This window comes from Lutra lutra, chromosome 7 (genome assembly GCF_902655055.1).
Source record: "Lutra lutra chromosome 7, mLutLut1.2, whole genome shotgun sequence".
Lineage (NCBI taxonomy): Eukaryota > Metazoa > Chordata > Mammalia > Carnivora > Mustelidae > Lutra > Lutra lutra.
The window spans coordinates 63,744,066-63,770,699 of NC_062284.1; the positions used below are offsets into that span (position 1 = coordinate 63,744,066).

The 26,634-nt window shown below is 35.6% G+C and overlaps 1 protein-coding gene across 8 annotated transcripts in view; it reads left to right on the plus strand.

Moving 5' to 3' along the window:
* Nucleotides 1–26,634, plus strand: part of CTDSPL2 (CTD small phosphatase like 2) — a 79,430-nt gene that overhangs the window by 34,542 nt on the left and 18,254 nt on the right. For 7 of the 8 annotated variants that reach the window (XM_047735752.1, XM_047735750.1, XM_047735753.1 and 4 more), the window contains 6 exons: nt 10,431–10,569; nt 12,069–12,218; nt 17,132–17,347; nt 21,457–21,535; nt 21,825–21,936; nt 24,118–24,204. In XM_047735752.1, the coding sequence (XP_047591708.1) occupies nt 10,431–10,569; nt 12,069–12,218; nt 17,132–17,347; nt 21,457–21,535; nt 21,825–21,936; nt 24,118–24,204 (783 nt within the window). The remainder of the gene's footprint in view (nt 1–10,430; nt 10,570–12,068; nt 12,219–17,131; nt 17,348–21,456; nt 21,536–21,824; nt 21,937–24,117; nt 24,205–26,634) is intronic. The other variant, XM_047735756.1, reaches the window with a different exon arrangement.

A 26,634-nucleotide genomic window follows, 5' to 3' on the forward strand; every position in this document is an offset into this window, starting at 1 on the left:
ATCCCAGGACCCTGGGATCATGACCTGACCTGAAGCCAGAGGCTTTAACCCACTGAGCCACCAGGTGCCCCAAGTGAAGCATTTAAAGAAAACCATACTCACATGTATTTGTTAAAGAAAGGAGTATTTTAACATCCTTTTTAAATAATTGTGATATCCTCTTGATACTATACCGAAGCTTAACAAATGTAGTTTCTTAGGTTCTTGTTCCAAGATGGAATCTGAAAGAGCTGCAGTGATCTTTTTGTTAGTCTATCTTGCACCTGGAATGAGTGATGCACTATATATGATTTTCTAACACTATGCACTGGTTATTTAGAAGATACTGGTTTACTGAATTATGTAGCTATCTACATATTAATATATTTCATTATTCAGTATTTAAAAATCACATTTATGAACGTCCCTATTGATCTCAGTAGGATAGTTTGTATTTATTTATTTATTTATCCATTTATTTATTTATTTGAGAGCGTTTGTGAGCAAGCCGAGCAGGGAAGGTAGAGGGAGGGGAAAGAATCTCATCACTGAGTGCAGAGCCCAGTGCTAATAAGTTCAGTTTCAGGACTCCAAGATCATGAACTGAGCTGAAACCCAAGAGTCTGGTGTTCAACCAACTGAAATACTCACATACCCTGCAACAGGATAGTTTTGGGAAGCTGTCAAGCTCATGGTGCTAGGTTCAACTTTTCTTTTCTTTTCTTTTTTTGAAGATTTTATTTATTTATTTATTTATTTATTTGAGAGAGAGAGAGAGTGCGTAAGCGCACGCTAACATACATAAGCAGGGGGAGTGGCAGTGGGAGAGGGAGCCTGATGTGGGCTAGATCCCAGAATCCAGAGATCATGACCTGAGCCCAAGGCCAGCCACCCAACCAACTGAGCCAGTCAGGTGCTCCTGGGTCCAACTTTTCTAAAATTATGACTTTTGCTTGAAAGCTCTCACATTTTATTGTTGGCAACAAAAAGTTTTTCTTGAAGTGATAAATTTGCTTTGTTCACTTTTCAGAAAATACCTACTTAAAAGTAGTTTTCCATTGGAAAAGTGGTCTAACTCCGCTTATAATAACTTAAACACTCAGATGCATTTTCTTTTTTTCTTTTTCCTTTCTTCCCCCCGCTCCCCTTAGGGGGTGAGGGGCAGAGGGAGAGAGAGAGAGACTCATAAGCAGGTTCTGTGCCCAGCACAAGCCTGAGGTGGGGCTGGAAAACACAACCCTGAGATCATGACCTGAGCCAAAATCAAGAGTTGGATGCTTAATGGAATGAGCCACACAGGTGCTCCAACTCAGGTGCTTTTTCTCAAGACAACTGTGGAAGCACAAGTTTACAGCCCATCATACAGTGTTAAGACATATTTAAGAGTTGAGATTTAATTAATTTCACAGCTTCGTCAGAAACATTCTTAAGTCAAACTGGCCTTTTCCCCCCTCTGGTGCATAGCAATAAATAATACAGTGATTATTGGGTATCATTGCCTTAATTTGTGCTAAGTGATAGTAGTTACATCTATCATTGCTTTTGTATAGTCAGCACACATACTCAACAGAAGTTATTTCAGGATAAACTGAGATGCAAAAAATTTACCACTTGTGTTTGTTACCATTTTCAGTAAAGATCTTTGATGACTAGTTGATGCTAGTATCAGATATAGTCAAAACAGAAAGTCGACCATATCCATAAGGCAGAAATATAACACTGTAGACCAGATATTAACTCATTTCCTGTATTTGCAGATAAGTTATCAGTTCAGTTCCACTTTATCTTTGGGAAGTGGAAGAGCCTGTTTCTTTTACTGACTTTATCCAGCAGGGTTCCAGCAATGTCTGCTGCTGTGTGGGAGTTTATAAGTCTTTCAGATATTATGTATACTTTTTCAACCAATGCGATATGATAACTTACTCTTTAAGATATTTTTCATTGACTTTTTTATTTTTAGTTTGAAACAATGTAATGATTATTGGCTTTTAAAAAACTCATCATGTGTACATTTAAAGTACATTTAAATTCCTCTTTTTTTTAATGCTGAGTGTTCTCAAATGATAGTAAACTGAATCGGCACCATAACTTTATTTGAATATGTTTTATTACATAAGGCATGAGAGGACAACGTAATAGTATTTTTGCAGCCAAAGGGAAAATAGCTTATCATATTCTCATTTGTAAATTATAGTTTGATTCAGATTCTTTGGAGTAGTTTTCCCCTTTGTTTTTGTTTTTATTTTTTTTAAGATTTTATTTATTTATTTGACAGACAGAGATCACAAGTAGGCAGAGAGGCAGGCAGAGAGAGAGAGAGAGGAGGAAGCAGGCTCCCTGCGGAGCAGAGAGCCGGACGTGGGGCTCGATCCCAGGACCCTGGGATCATGACCTGAGCTGAAGGCAGAGGCTTTAACCTACTGAGCCACCCAGGTGCCCCTTTCCTCCTTTTTTGAGTCAGAATTCGGATATGTCAGTTTCTTTTTCAGTGTGATAATGGATTGAAACTACAAATCGTCTGATCTCCCTTTTATATTTTTATTTTTTAAAAGATTTTATTTATTTGTTAGAGAGAGAGTGAGAGAGCGCCACAAGCAGGGGGAGTGGCAGGCAGAGGGAGAGAGCCTGCTGTGGAATTTGATCCCAGGATCCTGGAATCATGATCTGAGTGAAAGGCAGACACTTAACTGACTGAGCTACCTGTGCATCCCTAATCTCCCTTTTTTATTCCAGTGATCCATTCTTAATTATAAAGTTCTAAATACTCTTAAAATATTATTCAATTTCAAAATAGCTGTTTAGATATAATTTTAAAAACCAAATTTGATATTATTGTAAAGCAAAATACTAAGAGTACTCTTACTGTATTTCCACAAATATACATATTAAAAACTTTTAAGACTTCAAAATAATAACTTACTGGATCATAATGAGGCTACAGAGATTATAGCAAGTATGACTATTAAAGATAGCTGGTAAGATCACAGTAGTACTGGACACCAAGATCTTTCATATTTCCTCATAATTGCCTTAGTGGTATTCATTCCTTACTGCAGGTTTAGGATCCCATCTGGTATTATTTATTCTATGCCTGAAGAACTTCATTTAGTATTTCTTGTATAGATCAGCTGGGAATGAATTCTGTTAAGTTTTCTGTCTCAGAATGACTTTAAAGTGAACAGTTTAAAAAACAATATATCGCTTACCAGTTTTCTTAGTTTTATATCTGTGTATACTGAGCCTATTGTCATTACATACCATCTTTTAATCCTCATTTATCTTAGCTTTACAGGGTCTGCATATGTTCAGTATATTTAATGCTTATCAGTCTTCATGTCATCATCTGCAGTTATTTTTGTTGTCTGAAGCTCATTTTCTAATAGGTGCCACAGAAAGCACTCATGGGAACAATATTCTTGCATGTTGGTAACAGTGCTCTTTGGACACCTGGGTGGCTCAGTCGTTAAGCTTCTGCCTTTGGCTCAGGTCATGATTCCAGTGTCCTGCTCAGTGAGGAGCCTGCTTCTCCCTCCCCCACTCCCCCTGCTTGTATTCTCTCTTTCACTGTCTCTCTCTCTCTCAAATAAATAAAATCTTTTTAAAAAACAACAAAACAATGCTCTTTAAGGTTGAAAATCCAGTTTTGCTGCATATAAAATAACTTAGCTAGGCTTTTCTCTTCTTGATTATTTTAACTGTTACTTCATTTTCTTCTGGCATAAAAAGCATTGCTGTTGAAGTTTGATGATAATATTATTTTATTTTATTTTATTTTATTTTGCTTTTTAAATGATTTTGTCTTGATCTCCATAGGATTTTTTTTCTTTAAATTCTATGAAGTTTAGGATGTATCTTGTTTTCTGAGTTGATAGTTTTAGTTAGACATATCTGTCAATATGTAATTTAAAATCCTTTAAAGATTTATTTGAGAGACAGAGAAGGAGAGAGAGACACACAGAAACAGTGGCAGTGTGAGCAGGAACAAGAGGGAGAGAGAATCTGAAGCAACTCTGTGCTGAGCACAGAGCCTGATGCAGGGCTTAGTCTCACAACTGTGAGATCCTGACCTGAGCCAAAACCAAGAGGCAGACACTGAACTAATTGAGCCACCCAGATGCCCCTAAAATCTTTCCTTTGAGGAAAATCTTCTAATATTCATTCTTTCGCCATGCTTTTGATATGGTTTCCTTCTTCAGGGACTACCTATTTTCTGTTACATCTTTGTGTGTCTTCAGTATTTGTAATATTTTGATGTCTTTTAAAAATTTCCCCATTTTATCTTCTATTTCTTTTAAGGCATAATCTATTGTTTACTCAATTTTCTGTACATTCTAATTCAGTCTTTATTTCTGATACCTTTTTTTTTGTTATTTCTGATTATTTTGTTTTGTCTTTATGATTTGAATTTTTCTAACCCATATGTCTCGTATCATTTTCTCACTAAGTCTTGTGTTCTGAAATAGAAGGTTATAATTTTGATCTATATGCATATTTTTCTAACATGCATTCTTTATCTGTAGAGATGTTATTTTACTCCTTGTATTTTTTTTCTTAAGATTTCATTTATTTATTTGACAGAGATCAAAAGTAGGCAGAGAGGCAGGCAGAGAGGAGGAAACAGCCCCCCCCCCCCCCCCGAGCAGCCTGATGTGGAGCTCAATCCCAGGACCCCAGGATCATGACCTGAGCCGAAGGCAGAGGCTTTAATCCATTGAGCCACCCAGGCGCCCCCTCCCTGTATATTTTATTACAATAATTTTTGTGTGGATTTAACACCTGTACTTCCTTGTTGCTCATTTTTTTATGAGATTAGGTTTTCTTAGAAGGTTTTGTGGCTTAGGGTATCTTTTCTAACTGTTTTGGTTTTTAGTAATGTTAAAAAATACAGTGATCGCTTTTTGAGTTTTTCTGTCTCTTTAATTACTACCCAATATTTATCTGAAACTTCACTTTCCTTTTTTCCCCCCCTTTTGTATTTTATTTTATTTTTTAAGATTTTATTTATTTATTTGACAGAGAGATATCACAAGTAGGCAGAGGCAGGCAGAGAGAGAGGGGGAAGCAGGCTTCCTAATGAGCAGAGAGCCCAATGCAGAGCTCGATCCCAAGACCCTGAGATCATGACCCGAGCCAAAGGCAGTGCCTTAACCCACTGAGCCACCCAGGCACCCCCCCCCCCCTTTTTGTATTTTAAAGTAGACTCCATATCTAGAATGGAGTCCAGTGCAAGGCTTGAATTCACCATCTTGAAATCAAGACTGAGCCAAGATTGGGAGTCAAACACTTAACCAACTAGCTACCCAGGTACCCTCTTTCCTTCTTTTTTGTTGTGACTTTGCTACTCAGTTTTGATTCCATTCCCAGCAGTTTCTCCTTAGTGTATGGCTTATTCTAGAAGAGAACCATAGTTGGTAATTTTCAAGAGTTCATAGGAACTGTTGTTCCATTCTCACCATGGACCCCTTTGCTGTTAGATTGGCAAGACAGCAGCTTTCTCTCCTCATGAAATTGATCTGCCATGATTTGAATACCTATATTTTAGCTATTTCGGGCTCTCTTGTTTTCAGGTGTATCATACACCTTGTTGATCCCTTTTGCTTTCTTTTGCACTACTGCATGTGGGTGCTCAGGTGCGGTGGCTGTTGGTTTGTCCTCATCTGCTTGGAATTTAGGGGAGACAAAACCTTGTCTCCTGGTTTTGTTGTGAATTCGCCTTTGGTTTCTTTTTTTTTTTCTTTAGGTCTCTGTGTTTCCCTTGGGGTTCGGAGACATAAGAACACTATCTTCCCAAGATTTTCCCCTAAATGCCTATTTTAGGGACAACTTCAAAAAATATAAATTGCAGAGAAGACATTGCAGGGTTAATAAATTTATTAAAGCATCCTGTACGGTAATGTGGGAATCTTGTTTTTCCTAGTTCTTTAAAAAATTATGCCACATTCATAAAGTCTCCAAATTATATAGTTGAATGTTCAAGAAAGACTAGGATTGGGTGATGAATTGTCTTTCAGAATTGGAGCATCATTAGACATCTGATTGCATTATTCTGAAGACTAGGATTTTATTGTCAATGACGGCAGAGCTTTTAACCTTGATATTAATAGGTTCCTCTTCCTACTTAGAGATGTAAGCTAAAATATTTTTACCTTACGTATGTATTTACATACTTTATTTTTAAAAAGATTTTATTTATTTATTTGACAGAAATCACAAGTAGGCAGAGAGGCAGGCTCCCCTCCGAGCAGAGAGCCCAACACAGGGCTCGATCCCAGGACCCTGAGATCTTGACCCCAGGTGAAGGCAGAGGCTTTAACCCACTGAGCCACCCAGGTGCCCCATACATGCTTTATTTTTTATAACATTTACTTAGTGTAAGCAAGGGTAGGAGCAGAGGAAAAGAGAGTGATCCCTTTGAGCGCAGAGCCTGACACCATGGGGCTCCATCCTAGGACTTTGAGATAATGACCTGAGCTGAAACCAAGAATTGGAGGCTTAAGTAACTGAGCCACTCACGTGCCTCAGATATTATATGTGTTTTTAATTGACCACAGTACAATCTGTTCTACAAGAAATGTGTCGTAATTCTGCAACATTAGTTAGCTTATAGATTCTTGATAAATAGGGGAACAGTGTCAGTATAACATGGGTAGTGTATTGCTTTCTACATGACTTTTTCCTAAACTAGACAAAGGGATCCTGAATAGAGGGAGTTGAAATTTTTTAGATTTATTTATTTGAGAGAGAGAGAGAGCAGAGATAGCACAAGTGTAGATGGATAGGGAGGAGCAGAGGGAGAAAGTCTTTTAAGCAGACTCCATGCTGAACGGGTTCAGCTCAGTCTCAACAACCCTGACAAGAGTCAGACATTAACCCTCACTGTGCCATCCAGGTGCCCCAGAGAATTGAATTTTACATTTCATCAAGAAAGTAAAAAACTTTAAATTCAGCAGCTACAGAAACAAAAGTCCCCCATCCCCAAATACACACACACACACACACACACACACACACACACACACGTTTTTAATTAGAAGTGATAATTAGCAGTGGCAGGGAGGGGGGCTTCCCTCCTAGAGAAGTACACTCTGGTCTAGCAGGGACTTTTCTTATGTGGCAGTCTGCATTTCCTTTTGTGTCCATCTTAGCTCTACTGTCTTAAAGCTCCACTTCTCAGTTCCCATAAGCCCTTGTTTCTTTCTCTGTTTTTATTACCTTTTATTAAGCCCTGAGGTAGCATCTCAGCTGCTGTTAGCTGCCTCACTGTGGTGTCCAAGTTATCTCTGGAGTGTCCTAATCATTGTTTTTGTTAGTGCTATGGTTACAGAGTTAACGGGGCATTGACTGATCGGCCTTGTATACCCCTCTCTGCCCTCCTGGACCAATTATTTTTTCCTTAAGCCTTGTTATTTTTAGCGTTGCAGAAAGCAGGATTTTCAGGAATGTAAGTATTTGTGTTATAGCAGATCTACTAAGAGGCTTCTTCAAGAAGATGCTGGAGCTTAGTGTGGTTGGCTTTGTAGCATTATTTCTGTTCTTGAAGGACTTCATAGAGTCCTGTTTTCTGGCAATGGAGAGCCAGTGTTTGGGATATGAGAGTTACTATTGATTTTAAAATCCAGGGGAATGGGGCTCCTGGCTGACTCATTTGGTTTAAGCGTCTGCCTTCAGCTCAGGTCATGATCCTGGGGTCCTGGAATTGAGCCCCGTGTCGGGCTCTCTGCTCAGCAGAGAGCCTGCTTCTCCCACTCCTTCTGCCTGCTGCTCTGCCTACTTGTGCTCTCTCTTACCTCTCTGTCAAATAAATAAATAAAATCTTAAAAAAAAAATAATGCGGGGGAATGACAAATAGCAACCATTTGAAGAATTTTGTTATAGATCACTGGAGCGTTATTTTGTGCTGTAAAGACGCTGTTTTAACAGAGATACCTAGGGACACCTGGGTGGCTCAGTCGGTTAAGCATCTGCCTTCAGCTCAGGTCATGATCCTGGGGCCCTGGGATTGAGGTTCTTTGCTCAGCAGAGAGCCTGCTTCTCCCTCTGTCTGCCCTGGGCGTGCTCATGCTGTCTCTCTCATACAAAAATAAATTTTAAAAAACAAAAACAGAGGTACCTAACATTAGAGAAACTGAGTAAAAGTAAAATTCTGTATGATATGATATGGAATGATGTATTTTGATATTATCTTTGTTTTGTTTTTTAAAGATTTTATTTATTTGACAGAGAGATCACAAGTAGGCAGAGAGGCGGGCAGAGAGAGAGGGGGAAGCAGGCTCCCCACCAAGCAGAGAGCCCCATTCGGGGCTCAATCCCAGGACCCTGAGATTATGACCTGACCTGAAGGCAGAGGCTTTAACCCACTGAGCCACCCAGGCACCCCGATATTATTATCTTTGTTTTGATCTAAGTAGGGAATTATTTTTTAGGTAAGTTTAGCTTTTTAATAATCTTTAATATCTTTTTTTTTTCCTTCCAAGATTTTATTTAAATTCAAGTTAGTTAACATATAGTGTAGTACTGGCTTCAGGAATAGAATTGATCCAAATAGGCAGTTGTAATTGTAGCCATTTACAATACCAAGGTTTGTTTTAAAAATAAAATAATATTCAACCTTTAGAAAATGTATAGCAGCATCTTATTTGCTCTGATATAAAAGCATTGGATACAAATATTCAGTACAAATAAAGGAGTTATTCCTGTTGAATAAGAATAATGATTATATATACGGATTATATATAATACAGATTTAAAAATGTAATCCTTACCAAAAGATACCAGGTAGTCTCATTAAAACAGCAGGAATTGGGGCACCGGATTTCCTCAGTTGGTAGAGCATGGGATTCTCGATCTTGGGGTTTTAAGTTAGGGTCCCACGTTGGGTGTAGAGATTACTAAAAAACGAACAAAAAACCAAGGAGTTATATGCCAGTATGACAGTAATGTAAGAAAATCATTCATGTGGTAGATGATTCTAGAAAACTTTTACAAATGAGAAAAATAGATGTACAAATGAAGAAAAATCAGTATACTTTGACAGTATACTTGGCATATAGTCCTTTAATCAGTACTACAAAAACAGTGTTAACTGGTAATGTGGATTTCCCCCATATAAAAGGAAATGAATAGGGAGCTTTATTAGGGAGTAGACTCTTTAGTATTAATTTGGGCAGTTAAAGAATTGAGGTTGGCATTGGGGTGTGGCATGGCAGGCCCTGTTATTTTTGGTAATATGTGATATGCCAGCAAATTCCAATGGGATTCTGTCTCTTATCCTGAGTGCTCAAGGAAACAACCACTGTTCTTTCGGACAAGTTTAAGAATAGGTGAAAATTACTGAAAACTCAGAGGAGATTGTACAATTGAGTATTTCAGTAGCGCAGTTTATTTTTTAAAATTTTTTTAAAAGATTTTATTTATTAGAGAGAGAGAGAGCACAATAGGAGGGAGGGTCAGAGGGAAAAGCAGACTCCCCACCAAGCAGGGAGCCCAGTGCGGGACATGATCCTGGGACTCCAGGATCATGACCTGAGCCGAAGGCAGATGCTTAACCAACTGAGCCACCCAGCGCCCAGCATAGATAATTAAATGGACCCAGGAGAAAGGATCTGAATTATAAGGATGCTCTAGTTATATTTGTGTATTATAAGTACATTAATAATTAACTTCTAACATTGTCAGATTTTTCCTTTGTTTTTTAGCACTGTTGGATATTATGTAGTTCTATTTTGTTTCTTCTGGATGTGGAAAACAAATATATTACACATATTTATTTTTTAAAAATTGAGGTATAATTGATACACAGCATTATATTAGGTTTAATGTAAAACAGAATGATTTGATATTTATATATATGTGTTGTAAAATGATCATCACATAAGCTAACATCTGTCACCATAGTTAGAACTTTTTTTGGTGATGAGAACTTTTAAAATTTATTCTCTTAGCAACTTTCAAACATGCAGTACTGTATTAACTATAGTTTCTATGCTCTGCATTACATTTCTATAACTTATTTTAGACCTAGAATTTGTACCTTTTGAGTCCCTTCACCCATTTTGCCAACCCTCATCACCCACCTCTGGCAACCACCAGTCTGTTCTCTGTATCTATGAGCAGAGTGTTTTTTTCATTTGTTACTTAGATTCCACATAAAAGTGAGGTCATACAGTATTTTAACTATCTTCCCTTAGCACATCCATGTTGTCATAAGTGACAAGATTTCATTCTTTTTAATGGCTGCATAATAGTTCTGTATGTGTGTGTGGGGTGTGTGTGTGTACACACACCCTTTATATTCCTTATCCATTCATCTACAGATAAATACTTCAATTGTTTCTGTTGGCTGTTGTAAATAATGCTGCAATGAACATGGGGCTACATACCATATTTTATAAGTATAATCTAAAGGCAGAATGCCTGTGCTCAATGCATGTTTTTTTTCCTCATATCTTAAGGAAGAGAGAGAAAATCCTTCAAAACGGAGTAGGATTGAACGTGATATAGATAATAATTTGATCACATCAACACCAAGAGCAGGAGAAAAGCCTAACAAACAGATATCTCGAGTAAGACGGAAAAGTCAAGTAAATGGAGGTTTGTTAATATTTAGATATTATTCTATTAGGTGTAAGCAGAGATCTTACCTGTCATGTTTATTTTCTTTTTTTAAAAATTGACTCTAGAGTTTTTCCCTTATTTTTATAATCTTTGTATTAAGTATCAGTAGCATGAAATAAAATAAAAATTTATCTATCTAGTATAAATCTATTTTGATGAGTTAAAATAAATAAAGTCAGAGCAGCAAGTTTTATGCTGTTTATCAGAAAAATGTATATGGAACATTTTTGACCTCTAATAAATTCAGTTTACTGAGTTAATGTATCAAACTTAATGTATTAAAATATGTATAAAGAATTTATTTCTGGATCATGGAATTTCATAGCTCAGAGGGGACTTGTATCATTGGGGCAGTGGTTCTTAACTAGGGGTGGTTTTGTCCCCAGGGGACATTTATTAATATCTGGAGACCTTTTTGGTTGTCACAGCTTGTTGGGAGGTTACTACTCGCATCTAACAGGTAGAGGTTAGGGATGCTGCTAAACGTCCTACAATGCATGGGACATCCTCCTTCAGTAAAGAATTATCCAGCCCCAAAATCAGTAGTGCTGCTCTTGATAAACCTTGTTATAGGTCAGTATCTTATAATATTGCTGAGAAGCTTCTCAAAGTCAAAAAGGAGAAGGAAGGACAAGCAGAGAAAGCTATAAAAAACAACACTTTAGAGTGTGGATTACTGCTTTTTAACCATTGCTGGTTTAAACACAACAACAAGAATAATTCCTTACCTCTTTCCCCTCAATTCAGTGTTGTATCTCTTTTGTTAGAATTAGGGAAAAAGAAACAAAAGACCTATTTCAAAGAAGGAAAGAATGTGGTAGATACCAAGTAAAGTTGCAGAAGGTCAAGGATGGTTAATCAAAACACATTTGTTTGAACTTATTTTTATTGTATATTTTCCAAAAATCCATGAAATTTTTTTATTCGTAAGAAACTAAAAAACCAAAAGACAAAAAAACCTGTTCTTAACCACTCTGAAATGATGCTTGGGTATATATAAGTAATGGACATTGCTGTACACAGTCTTCTACTTCAGTAGATCTATGTTGCCTCTACTTATTTAGCCATTATTTGTTACTAATAGATTGGTTTTGTGAAGTAGGCAGCCTCCCAAAATGTAAATAAGGACAGGATCTTGCATTTATGTTTTTGATGTAACTTGCTTTACTTACAAAGAATTTATTTCATTTTCTGTAACACTGTGGATTTTGAAGCCTTTCATTCTATATACTTATAGATGTCAGCATGCTTTGTAGCAGTTATAAAACATTATAAATAAACTTGTTATAAAAATAATTTGATTTATAATTTATTTACCTCAGGATATTTTTAAGTAATCAGCTTTCTTAACATTAAATGTTCATCAGTTTTTATGAAGTATTTGAGGCAAAAAATTATTTTCATAGTGAATTGTTTAAAACATTTCTTAAAGTCATGTTTTCTAGATTGCAACCTTTTTCTTGTTTCTTTCTTAGAAGCTGGTAGTTACGAAATGACAAATCAACATGTAAAACAAAATGGAAAATTAGAAGATAATCCTTCCTCTGGCAGTCCTCCAAGGACTACATTGTTGGGGACCATATTTTCTCCTGTCTTCAACTTTTTTTCACCAGCAAATAAAAATGGTAAGTATAGGGTCGTCTGGGTGGCTCAGTCATTAAGCATCTGCCCTTCGGCTCAGGTCATGGTCCTAGGGTTCTGGGATGGAGCCCCACAACAGGCTCCCTGCTCGGCGGGAGGCCTGCTTCTCCCTCTCCCACTCCCCCTGCTGGTGTTCCCTCTCTTGCTGTGTCTCTCTCTGTCAAATAAATAAATAAATAAAATCTTCAAAAAAAATTGGTAAGTATAATTATAACTATTACCCATAATTTGGGTTTAAAAAATTAATAGTTTTCCTAGTTTTTTAAAAGATCTGTTTGATTTTACTGGCATATTTTGTCAGCATCTTATGTTTGTTTTCAGCCTCGTTAAAAATACACAGCTTCTTAAAGACCATTTTTTTGTGTGTGACTGAGATAAATTTAGGTCATGTTTAATTCTGTTAAAGTATTTCACTACCTAAAAAGTTAAATGCTAAACTTTGGCCTGGAGGGAAAGTAAGTAATTTCTTTTATGTTGGAATGATTTCTGTAATCCTTAGTGTGTACCAGGAGAGAATCCAGAAATATTCTCAATATTCTAGATTAATAAAGTAGAATTTGTTAAATATTTTAAGTGAACTGAAACTAGGTGATTTTCTGTAACACATTTTTATCATTTGTAACACATTTTGTCATTCATCATTTATCATCAAAGACCCACTAGGGATCTTTAATTTGGATAATTAGTAACTACTCTAATGCAAATGAATTGAAGGTTTTCATTATACAATGCCTTTGCAAAAGAATGAAACTTGGATTGTTTCCCAACATATATTTTTTTAAAGATTTTATTTATTTGAGAGAGAGAGAGCATGCACGCGGGCCCTAGAATAGGGAGAGAAAGGGAGAGAGCCGACTGCATGCTGAGTATAGAACTCAGTGTGGGGCTCGGTCCTACAACCCTGAGATCATGACCCACGCTGAAACCAAGAGTTGGCTGCCCAGTGGACTGAGCTACCCAGGTTGTCCTGCCCCACATATATTTATTAAAGATTTAACTTAGTGTCCTATCTTTTTTGATGATTAATTCTTAATTTCATAAATGCTGATTTAGTCTCTGGATTACATGAGGGTAAGAGATTATGTCTTTATTTTTGCATCTACCAGGTTGTTTGATATAGCATGGGGCACATGGAAAATAGCCGTTAAATGTTTGTTGCCTGATTATTTAAATTCTAGTCTGAATTATGTTTCTGGATAGTAATATAATTTTTAAAAGACAGAGTGGTACACTATAAAATCTTAATGCTCTGGGAGCTAAAAATAATGCATGTTGACACATGAAAGAACTTGTGAAATCCTGTAGAAATAAAACAAAAAACTACCTTTAACTTTGTTTAACCCTGTATTTTCTAGACATATGTTACTCTAAGAACCCTTTTCTGTGGAAGATCAATTAATATCTTGTAAAACTAGTGCCCCTTAGAACATCTTTGGAAATAGCCGGTGTGGTGTGGTGGAAAAAGAATGGGCATTGGAATTAGAAAGATTTGTTTTAAAATTCCAGCTCTGCCACTTTTTAACTGTGTTACCTTGGTCCAGTTCTTCAAATGGAGCCTCTTAACCGTGAGAGAGGATAATCATACTTAAGTATGGGACGGGGTGATTTGAAGATTTCAATTCATTCAGTTCAATATTTGCCATGTCCCAGCCATTGTACTAGTCCCTGGAGATTCAAGGATGATTAACACATGGTCCCTGCCCTCAAGGAGCTTGCTTTTTTACAAGAGGGAGAGAGATGCATAAATAGGTATTATAAATGTTTATAAGTGCATTGATAGAGGTATGGGGCAGTGGGATATTCAAAGAATGGAGTGGTTCTATATTCTTGGTGGCATCTAACAAGTCTTTATAAAAAAGCTGAATCTGGTAAAGGGCATTCCAGATAGAATGAGCAGCATGAGGGAAGGCATAGTGTGTTTGAGAAACAAATTAGTTTGTTACAGATGGAGCATTGGATTTGAGGAGTGCATAGGTTGGGTTAAGATAGAGTTATAAATTTGGCAAATTAAAGCTAACATGGTAAGATATTTTCATTTTAATTTTATCCTTAGTGAAGGATGTTTGAAAGATTTTGAACTGGTGAGTAACATGAACAGATTTGTGTTTTCCAAAAAGCTCTTTGGCAGTAGTGTGTTGGCTACATTCTAAAAAGGTGTGTGGGGTAAACAATTGGAGTTGTAGTCCATGTGAGACTTCATGCAACCTTAATGGTGATATTGGAGAAAAGAAGAAGGATCAGAGATACAGAATAGACACATTTTGGGCACAGATTGGAGATGAAAGAAACAAGAGATTAAGAGGACACAAGGTTATTTTTTCAAGAGCAGGAAGTTATGTTTTGGAAGACAGATAATTGAATTTAATTTGGGCCATGCTGAGTTTGAGATGTCATAAAACAGCCAATAAAATGTCTGATAGCCATTGTCCTTCTGGTGTGGTGTTGAGCTTAGAAATCTGGGCTTAAGCAATAGTCTATTGTATTATCAGTTTACAGGTATTAAAATACCTATGGTCTTTTCATAATAAATAAATAATAAATTTAAATAATAAATGGTCTGTATGGTTCACCGAACTAAGATCTTGGAGGAATAAGTGTTTGGACGGAAGAAGTTGATGTTTGATAGTTACAACTTTTTCTTTGAAGGAGATGATGATGACATGTGCTGAGATTCCTGGTGGCAAGGATTGAAGAGAACAGTGAAGGTTTAGAGTGTTTGCTTTTGGGTATAATTTAAAGAAACACACACAGTAGTAAGCTGTAAGTTACATTGATTCAAGAGGGATTTCTGTAATGGATGACAGTGGAAAGACTGTCAAGACTGAGTAAGGATCCTGAAGCTGCTGGTTTGAGAGTGGTTTAAGTGATTACCATGAAATCTAACTAAATGAGAGGGTGGGGAACGAGCTGTTGAGGGATTGTTTAGAATGAAAGAGACTGGCTTTTATCAAACTTGAAGATCACATATAATAGGAATATGAGATAGATAAAAGATTAGGTTATGGTAGGAGATTGATATATTTGAACTTTAGTTTTCAGAGATGAGCCTTTGCTTAGTATGAATGTCCAGGTTATGGTCATGGTAGTTGCTTAAGAAAGCAGTATAAATGAAGAAGGAGCTAAAGAGGGTAAGACCTTTAAGGATTAGTCTTAGGTGAGTCATTGATATCACCTGTAGTAACCACTAGGTGATGTTTAATAAGAGCTTTGAACTGGTAGCTAGGTGTTAAATTCCTCTGATTAAGAGAGGGTGCTGGCTGCAGTTGGGAGATGTCAGCAGTGGGGATAAGTGAAGAATTATATAGCTAAGTGACATCAGTCTCAAAGGAACAGGCATTTTTTGCAAATCCAGTGGAAAACCATTGATCTGGTAGCAGCAATGGAAGTAAATGAGTTCTGATTCAGTTAGTATGTTGTGGGAAAGATGTCAGGAAAAGAGGATTTTTGGAAAGGGGTTGAAGCTGTAATGGAGAATGAGTATGGGAGGTTGATTTTATTGAAAATGACATTTGGAGCATTCCATAAAGAAATAGAGTTGGGGGGCGCCTGGCTCAGTTGTTTAGCGTCTGCTTTTGGCTTGGGTCATGATCTCAGGGTCCTGGGATCGGGCTCCATGCTCGGTGGGAAGCCTGCTTCTCCCTCTCCCGCTCCCCCTGCTTGTGTCCTGTTCCTCCTGCTTGTGTTTCCTCTCTTGCTTTCTCTCTGTCAAATAAATAAATAAGATCTTTAAAAAAAAAAAAAAAGCAAGTTGGGTTTATCTCATAGTGGAAGAATTGGGCAACAAGGTCATCTAGGTGGTGGTCGAGTATGATGAGGAAACTAACTTCAGTCTTTGTTACTAAGATGGAATCTTGTTAGGAAATTGTTCTTATGTCTCTGAATAAAAATGGTCTGATGATTAGATGAACAGTTAGCTCATTCTTGGATAACTACGTTTGGCTTAAAAATTACAACTGCCTACAGTGGCTAGGATGTTTAGTACTGGAAGAATCAGGAGCTGTTTAATGGAAATAAATAATGGAGAAGATAATGGAAAAAATACATATATAATGCCTAGCTCATAGTAGGCATTTAATAAATGATATATGCTTTATTGAAAAGTTCTATAGCCACCAATACTGTATTGTATACTTCAAAGTTGCAGAGAGTCTAGATCTTAGATTTTCTCACCACAGAAAAATGGTTATGATATGGCAGGATAGAGTTGTTAGCCTAAGGCTAGGTTGGTAATCATAATGCAATATATAAATGTATTAAATCAACACATACAGTTGAAACTTATATAAGGTTATATTGTCAGTTACATCTCAAAAATGTTTAAAAGTTCTAAATTATGACTGTGGTTTGACTATAAATAGGTGTTTCTAAACTATTTGAACACTTAAGAAAATTTAGTGCACCAATATCATTCTATTTTATAATAGTCTTTATTCCTGATTATTTGAAATGTCTGGAAAAGACTCATTAACAGTGGTATCCTCAGCTCTATCTTTGTTGCATTTAATTTTTCCAAATATTTGAGTTTACTTTTCATTATTTAATTTCACTTTTATTAAAATATATTTCACCTACATTATGTAAATTTAAGGGTAAACAAGTTGATTTGATACATTTATATATTGTAATATGATTGCCTTGTAACAGTAATTAGCACCTCTATCACATTACATAATTACCTTTTCTTTTTAGTGGTTAGAACAATTAAGTTCTAGTCTCTTAGCAAGTTTGAGGATTATAATACAATATTTGTCTATATTCACTCTACAGTGCATTAAGTCTCTAGGGCTTATGTTTACTTGCTGTAAGTTTTTTACCCTTGAAATCATCTATGCCTCTCCCCCAACCCCCTGTTGAGTTTTTAAATGATGGTTGTGAGCATACTGAATCTTGATTATAGGAACATCAGGATCCGATTCCCCAGGACAGGCTGTGGAAGCTGAAGAGATAGTAAAACAACTTGATATGGAACAGGTGGATGAGATCACTACCAGTACTACTACGTCAACAAATGGAGCAGCTTACTCAAATCAAGCAGTTCAAGTGAGGCCATCAATAAATAATGGTTTAGAAGAAGCAGAAGAAACAGTTAATCGTGATATCCCACCCCTTACAGGTAAAGAAAATTCCTTTTCTTAATGCATCTTCATGAATAATGTATAAGAATGTAGTATTTTTTTTCTTTAGTAGATCAAATACATAAGTTTTTCTTTCTTGAACATAAAACAATTAAAATTGGAATTAAAACTTTCTCCCCCAGATCTGGTCATTTTGAAATTGAATTTTTTTAAAAGGTTGCTTTGAGGGATGTCTGGATGGCTCAGTTAAGCATCTGCCTTTGGCTCAGGTCATGATCCTGGGATCCTGGGATCTAGTCCTGTGTCTGGCTCCCCGCTCAGCAGGGAGCCTGCTTCTCCGCCTGCTGCTACCCCTGCTTGTGCTTTCTCTCTCTGACAAATAAATAAAATCCTTAAAAAAAAAAAGGTTGTTTTGATTGAGCATTAGTCATTTTACAGTTTATTTGTACTACTCTATTTAGAGAATTTTAACACAAACAGCAAAACATACACTCTTGATATAATTGTACCAGTCTCAGACCTGAGTTCCCACCTACAGGCAGCCGTATACCTTCAGATTTGTTGCATATATAGATGACATCCTCCCAAAAGAAGCTTCTTTTCCTAGATCTTTCCCTACATCCAAACTTTGCAGCCTATTTCTGGATCCTTATAAAGGCCTAACATACTTGTTAGGAGCCTGAGCCAGTTGTCATGGAAATGTAGAACATATGAGATCAGAATTTATTACCTCTGAGGGTTGTGATATACAGATGTATAAAGCTAAAAGATGAAACTGTTCCATCATGCTTAAAAGCAGAAATAAAATTGAGGATGGTCATCTTTTCCCAAAGGAACAAGATCTCAGGCTTTTATTTTAGATTTGTCTTTTTATTTCCTATGATGTCAGGCATTTGAGAGACCCTAGCACATATGTATTGGTTCAGAAATGTAGTTTGGTGTAAGGAAGTAGAATGATGTTCTTCCCTTGAATATAAAGGGAAACTTGAAAAAATAAAACAAAACATTTAAAAAATGCATACAATCATGAAACTTCTATATAGCACAACCCAATAATACCAATAGGAAGAGAAAAGCGACATAACAGGAAAGATTTATTTTAAACTGGTGTAATAAAAGATTAATTTCTATAATGTTAAACATACTATCTATAATGTTAAATTATGTTATATTTTTTAAAAGATTTTATGGGGAGTCTGCTTCAGGCAGAGGGAGAAGCAGACTCCCCACTGAGCAGGAAGCCTGATGGTGGGACTTGATCCCAGGATTCTGGGATCATGACTTGAGCCAAAAGCAGCTGTTTAACTGACTGAGCCATGCAGGTGCCCTATAATGCTATATTTTAAGAATAATAATGAATCTCTCGAATCAAAATGGATTATGCACATAGTTCATTCTTGGATGGATAAGATTTACAAAGGAGCCAACTCTTCACCTATCATTTTATGCTCATTCCTTCTCCGGTGTTTGGGCAAATAGACTTAAGTCCAGGCCTCTTGTTTGATGTTTGTTCATTATTTTTGTGCTGCTTTATAATCCTTTATTTTTATTTGTATTTATTTATTTTTTTCTGACAACAGCGAAAACAGAGAAGGGATTTCTATAACATTAGTGGTTTCTGGGGGGGAGAGTGGGAAATAAAATTTACTCCAGTTGTCTCATTCATTTTTTCCCCCTAACATTTATTGAACACCTATTTTCTGTGTTGGACGTTATTTATAAAGATGAATAAGATAAATGCTCTTTGAGGAGTACACAATCTAGTTGATGAGCCAAGTAATCACAAAAATTACTGTACAGTGTGGGGAGTGATATTAGAAATAAGTGCACAAAATGATGAGGTGGCACATTGCATTTACTCTGCATCATGACAGGATAGAAGAAAAATTTTTGCTGATCTTAAAAGATGACTATGAGTGACAAAGGTTATTACTATTACTTTTCCTTAACTTCAAAAACCTAGCCAAAGAGAATAAGAAGGAAGGAGACTGGCTCTGTTATTTACTTAGCTTTGTGACTTTAGTCAACTTCTGAGATGGTTTTCTGACCTTTAGAAGGGGAAATAATTCAGGGTTTTGAAAATTAAATGGGGTGAAATAAAAGTGCACTCAAAGGGACGCCTGGGTGGCTCAGTTGGTTGGACGACTGCTTTCGGCTCAGGTCATGATCCCGGAGTCCCGGGATTGAGTCCCGCATCGGGCTCCCAGCTCCATGGGGAGTCTGCTTCTCCCTCTGACCTTCTCCTCGTTCATGCTCTCTCTCACTGCCTCTCTCTCAAATAAATAAATAAAATATTAAAAAAAAAAAGTGCACTCAAATATTGCTTCCTTTCCCCCTTTCTCTGAAGTTAATAGGAATTTGAAACAGAAGTAGTTAGAAGATATATTTTATATTACCCCTTGTGCTAATGAACTGTTATTGGCATAAAGTTGTTAGATGGACAGAAATTATGCTTTACATTTATTGTCATTCACTAAACATATACACTATGTTACAAGGTAATACATACACAAAGAATTAATACATGATGGGGCACCTGGGTGGCTCAGTCATTTAAGTGTCTGACTCTTGGTTTTGGCTCAGGTCATGATCTCAGGGTCATGAACTGGAGCCCCATGTCAGGCTCTACACTCATTGCAGAGTCTGCTTGAGAGTCTCTCCCTTTTCTCCCTCCCCTCCCGCTGCTCTCCCCACTCATGCATGCACTCAGTCTCTCTGTCTCTCTTTCTCTAAAAGAAATAAAATCAGTAAAAAAAGAATACCTGGTAATACCAAAAAGGATTTGTTTTTGTCCTTTGACTATTATCCACCAATATTGCATTCCTATAGATAAACTATAAAGTTTTTTTGAGTTCCCACTGTCTTAGTCCTTTTGGGCTGCAAAAACAAATTACCACAGACTAGGTGGCATATACACAGCAGAAATTTATTTCTCTGTTTAGGATACTGGGAAATCCAAGATCAGAGCACCAAGCAGATTCATTACCTGGTGAGGGCCTGCTTTCTGGTTCATAAACAGTTGTCTTATCATGTATCCTTACATGGTAGAAAATATTTGAACTCTCTCGAGTCTCTTTTATTAGGGCACTAGTCCCATTTATGAGGGTGAATGACCTCATGACATCCTAAAGTCTCCACTTCCAAATACCATTTTGTGGGGACACAAATATTCAGTCTGTAGCATCCATCTTGAACTTTTATCTCGGAGACAGTACCTCTAACTTAAAATCTTATATTTTGTCCTCTCCTTGAATTTGTTATAATTATTGTCTTAGAAAATTCCCAGCATAATTTCTTTCTTTCTAAGTTTTTTGTTTATTTAAGTAATCTCTGCACCCAACATGGGGGTTGAACTTTTGACCCTAAGGTTCAGAGTCACATGCTCTTCCGAGTAAGCCAGCCCGGCTCCCCTCCCGGCATTATTTCTAATGCTCTATCATTTGACGGAATTTTAACTTAAATGTAGAATGGACCGTTTGTCATGGAATATAGAATTACTTCATGATTATTTTTAGGTTGCTTGTAAATTAGGAGTAAGATAAAGCCTCTTCTAAAGCAATGGTTTCTATACAGAGCAGCATTTTGTAACTTTTTAAAAGAATTTAGACACCACTGAGATTCCTATAAAAATGTACATACATTTTTTTATAAGTTTTCAAGGGAGTTTCATGAACCTCTTAAGGAGTGTTCATAGATCTCAGGTTAAAAACTACCTCTGGCTGTAAGGTCAGCACAAATATATACTGATTGCTTATACATGTGCAAGGTAGTTTGCTAAGTGTCACTGCTTACAAGAGCCCCATGAAATATTTATGGTTATATATATAAAACACCATTCAACTAGAAACTGAAATTTCATGGAGTGTATGTTTCTGATAATAAGTAGTAAATTTTCTCTTGGCTGTGAGGGATTTTAATTCTGCCAGCCATGATTTAGCTTGCCATTTTACCTATAATAGCAATTTTTTCTTTTGGGTCTGGAGTTAGATCTCTGTGTTAATAAATTTGCTTTGCATTACTGTTTGTAAGTTATTTCTGTCATTTCTTGAACCTAAAATACACAGGGCTTCAGGAAAATCATATAAAACGGTAAAAATGTATACTTCATAGTGATTAAAAGTAACATTTTGTTTTCCATTTTATTAAGCACCAGTAACTCCAGATAGTGGCTATTCATCAACTCACGCAGAGGCCACCTATGAAGAAGATTGGGAAGTATTTGACCCGTGAGTTTTTTCGTTTTTTTGTTTTCCTTTCCCTCTTAGAGCAGAATGAAAGACGGTGGACCGGTGGCTGAATGGTATATTGGAAAGAACATGTAACTTGTAGGTATTAATACTTTTACTGAGTTACTGAAGTACTAATATTTTCAGTTTTATTTACACTTCACAGGTTGTGGTTTACTAGATTAAAAGTATATTATTTAATTAAAGATTTAAATATAAGCTGAATTTAGTAATATGTTTTATATTTATAAAATGTAGAAATGAGATTTTCTTAAAATTTGATTTGTAGGTATTATTTCATCAAACATGTTCCACCACTGACAGAAGAACAACTAAATAGGAAACCTGCTCTTCCATTGAAAACAAGAAGCACACCAGAATTCTCCCTAGTTTTAGACCTGGTAAGTATATTATATGTACTGGTAGAGAAAATAAAGGAGTTAAATTTCTTTTTTAAAACACTAGCCCAAAATACCTGGAAGGTTAAAAGTGAATGTGAATAATCTTAAACATTTACAAAACATGTCGTGGATGTTGTGAAATGTTTTTATTTGAAGCATAGTCTAATGCCAGGGTCCTCAATTTGGTTGTCATCAGGTACTCTTTGAAAATAAATTAGGCTTTCATTTTTGAAATTAGTTCTTTCCCCCGTATTTCTGAGACCCTTGTGATTTTTTTTTTTTTTTTTAATTTCCAGATAAATCCTACTTCATTTCATGCATAGATTTCGTCTTTTTTCGGGTGGGGGTTGGGGGTGGTGTCAGGATTATGTTTTTTTGAAGAACCAAATATTATCTGGGTTCCAATGAATGGACATGCAAGATTATAGCCCTTTTTCTCTTCTTATTTTTGTGCCTTATCTAATACCAATGACTTTATTAATAGACTCCTAAAAACATGAGCTCTTAATGCTAATAAAACCTTTAATATGCTCTCTTGGTGTGTTAAAAATTTATGTTTTAGGGTACCAGAAGAGCTTTGAGAATTGAACACCTACCTGTTACATAATATTGGGACACACGTTATTTATTTAGCCTTTGTTACTGGTATCCTATAATTGGAAATATGGTTTATTTCTCATAAAATTTTTTTCTTGAGGAAAAGTTTATTATTTGAAATCGTAACTAGCATGTATATTTCTTTTTTGAGAGTTAGCACCTTAGCCTTTGTCTAGCCAAAGAGATGTAAGAGAGCTCTCCAGAGGTCCTAAGTATTAGGTATTTATTAGAGGATAAGTAGCAAGAGAAAAATTTTGAAGCTTATTATGAGTAGTGTAGATTTGATGTGCAAGTTAGTGAAGAAACTGAAAAAAGAGCTTTTGCTATATTTTTGTGTTAGAAGTTGATGTGGTCATGATAGCAAGCTTGACCATATAATTTTTAATCCAGTGTGAAGGTAAATGGAAAAGATAGGACTTGGCTGAGCACAAATGAGTAATTTTATAGAAGTAAATGAAGAATGATCAAAATTTAGATAATCTATAGATGAAGAAGTAGTAGAATTAGTTATGATTCAGTTGAGGGAAATAGGATACCTTTTTTTAAGATGCTAAGACAATACCTTGAAATGTATATAGACTGATATGCTATTAAAAGAAAATGAGGCATATCTAGAGTATTTTTTGCTCTTTGCCTCCCCAGAGTTAACTTTAGGTTAAAAGAAACACTCCAGCTAATAAGATGTGGAATCACAAGGTATGAACATTTGTGTTTCATTTTATTCATTGTAAATGCATTAGAAAATTTTGGGGGTAGTCATTGGCAGTTTTTTTCCCAAAAAAAGTGTTTTCTCACTTAACTACAAATAGAACTGTTTTTAAATCATTATTTAAGAAATATAAATATTGGCACATATCTTAGATGGAATTGATCCTCACTTTCTTATCCTCTTAATAGCAAACAGGGTTTGATAATCAAAAATGACAAGTCTTCATTGACTGCTAATTTAGTTAAATAATGTTTATGTCTGAAACGTATTCAACAGATACTGAGGCATCCATTTTATAATATAAAAATCTTTATAAAAGGTTAAAGGATAAGGAGCTATGTGAATAGAATATATGTACTTTTAAATATAATTAGATTCTAAACTTCCATTTGCTAATTGTTAAATAAAAGGAGTATATATTTATTTTACTTAACAGAAAGTTGGCAGCTGCAGAATTCAGAACACTGGTTCTCAAACTCGAGCATGCATCAGGATCACCTCAAGGGCTTATTAAGTAAAGATTGCTGAGCTCCTCTTTATCCCCCTCTGAGTTTTTGAATTATCACAAGTGGAGCTGGAAGATTTGCATTTATAACTAGTTAGAATATTGCATTTCTAACTAGTTATTTATTTGCATTTCATTGCAGATGATGCTGATACTACTTGCTGGTCCAGGGACCATACCTGAGAACAAGTGGCTTAGAAAATTCTATCCCAAATTGCTATGCCACACATAGGAATGTATGATAAATATGAAATTCCACATATGAATGAGTACTTTCATAAATGTGTTTGGTGGTCTTGGGTACATGAAGTTATCATTTGAAATTTCTTTAAATATCTTGGTTCACTTGGTATGTGCTTTTTATTTTAAGGATGAAACACTAGTACACTGTAGTCTAAATGAGCTAGAAGATGCAGCACTTACTTTTCCAGTCCTTTTCCAAGATGTCATTTATCAGGTAATTAAAAACAATTTATAAATTGATTTGGCTTGTTAGACAATGTTCTGAACCAAGAAATCTTTTGTAATTTTGTGTGTATAAAGTTCAGTGTGTTTTTTCCTAAATGATTTCATCAATATATTACTGACTTATTAACACAGAGTAGCATCATGCTAAATAATTACATAAGACATTAAAGTTACCCAAAAATGTCAACTTTTTAAACCAGTGATCTCTGCTAGTTTCATAATCTGTTTGCCAGCAGGTGGAGGCAGGAGCACTGACATCATAGATCCCCAAGAAGAACTTTCCAGGTTAACACCTGGTGTTTTTTGTTTTTTGTGTGTGTGGTTTTTTCCCCTCAAAAAATCCAGTTAGTATAAAAATTCATTCCTTGTTGGTCATTTTTATTTCCTTTTGTAGTAATATCATCTGTAGATTGCAGTTCGGTATATCTACTTTATATTAATCCTAGAATTCCAGGACATTCTTCCAGTTACTGCTTTAAAAATCTGGGTAAAATAATTTCTCCCTCATCTGTGTTGGTGGACAGGTAACCATGCAAAATGCAAATATTATTTACATTTCACTGTGAATTATGTGTGTTGGCCATAGTTTTTTCTTTACGTTTGAGATTTTCCTGTCATAAAATTTCAGTTTATTTATATGAATACACTTTGAAAATTGCAAGTGCCTTTCTGTCGTGGTGGTGATGGTTACTTAATTAGCATTACCTTCATACACACCAGTTGTTGAAGGGTTGGGAAAGGGTCAAAAAGTTTGTTCTTTGTCAAGAGGAAGCCAACCCAAGGATTAAATAAAGCTGCAGAATATTTACTGTGTGGAAGATGGAAAGGAGCTCATGGTTGTTTGTGCTCTTAATAGGCAGTTAGAATATGTAGTTTTCTTGCCACATGATAGTTCCTGTCTTTTGGGAATCAAAAAATTGTTCAGAGTTAAATAGAAGTTTGTGGTTCGGGATCTGCTTTACTTACTTCATCTTGTAATGAGTCATAAGAGAATTTATTTTAGCAATTATTGTTAGTTCTGGTTTAACCTAGATAGGGATTTCAGGCATGCTAATATTTGAGCACTATATTAATTTCCCTTCTGTGGAAGCTTGTTTTAGATCTGGCTTTTGATTACAGAATGAGCAAAATATACATAAAAATAAAGGATTTTAAGATTTTTGTATTTTTTTTGACTAGATATTATTTGGCTTAATGTAATCTTTTTTCTTAATGAGACATTTTCTGCCAAATGGGTTGTTCTTGTTTAGTCCACATCAAGGACAGGAGTCTTGTGGCAAATATAAATAGTTCAGTAATACCTCAGTTCTCTCTTTTTAGCTTGATAACTTCGTTTTTTGTTCAGGCTCTGAATTTGGAAAGGAAAGTTGTTATTTGAAACATATTAAATAATTATTTTTTGATGACGTCTTAAGCTTTCAGATTTGAAATTTGTTTCTTGCAGACAATTTTGGTTTGTTTATATCATTTTTAGTAGTGAAGTAAGAAACTTGGAAAGTAGATGAGTTTGATTCTTCCCTTTCAAGAGCATTTCTTTTTATTGTGACCATACAGTTGAATTTTTTCTTGCTGCTTCCACCATTTCTGCCTTCTCTTCTTTTTTTTTTTTTTTAAATAAAGTTCTTATGATTTTTTATGTTGATCAGGATAGTTGTCTTATTTTGAAGAAAAGTCTTCTAGCGGTGCATAAACTAATACTTATAAACACCATACATTTACTGCATCTACCTCTGGAATTCAAAGAACTCTTTTTCTTACATATTCTGAATTACACTTTCTGAAACTGAAAAATAAGTATTCTAGCCTAAATTAGGAGCATTGAGCAGGAAGTTTGAATCTTATAAGTTATAGAGATGATTGCATTTTATTATTATGATTTATTAGCTACTAAATTGTGTACAGAGTTTAGTCTCCCTTCAGTAAATTTTTGAGGATGTCCACAGTTAATATTCGGTATAATCCCTTGGATTTCTGGTTTTGGCATAGCCATTCTGTCTGCTTTTTTTAAAAAAATAACTGAAGAAATCTTGGGTTAGGGTTCCCCTAGTTTTCAGACCAGCAAGCTCCCTTTAAACAGGGAATGATGTCTTTTAAACTTTCAGTGGTGTTGTCTCCATCTACTGGCAAAGAAGAAATATACACAAGGGTCTGAGATGATCTAAGAGATTTTGGAGAAACCACATTATTAGGTAAGATGTAACTTACATATTTAACCACTGCAATATAATGTGGCCCACTTAAAGGTAGAAACCTGTAAAATACTGTATATACTCTTAAAAAATAATTTATTGAGATGAATTCACAACATAAACCATTTTTAAGTGAACAGTTCCATGGCATTTATCTATATACTCTTGAATATATCAGTTCCATAGCATTTACATAGCATAGTATATACTCTTAAAAATAAACTGGTAAT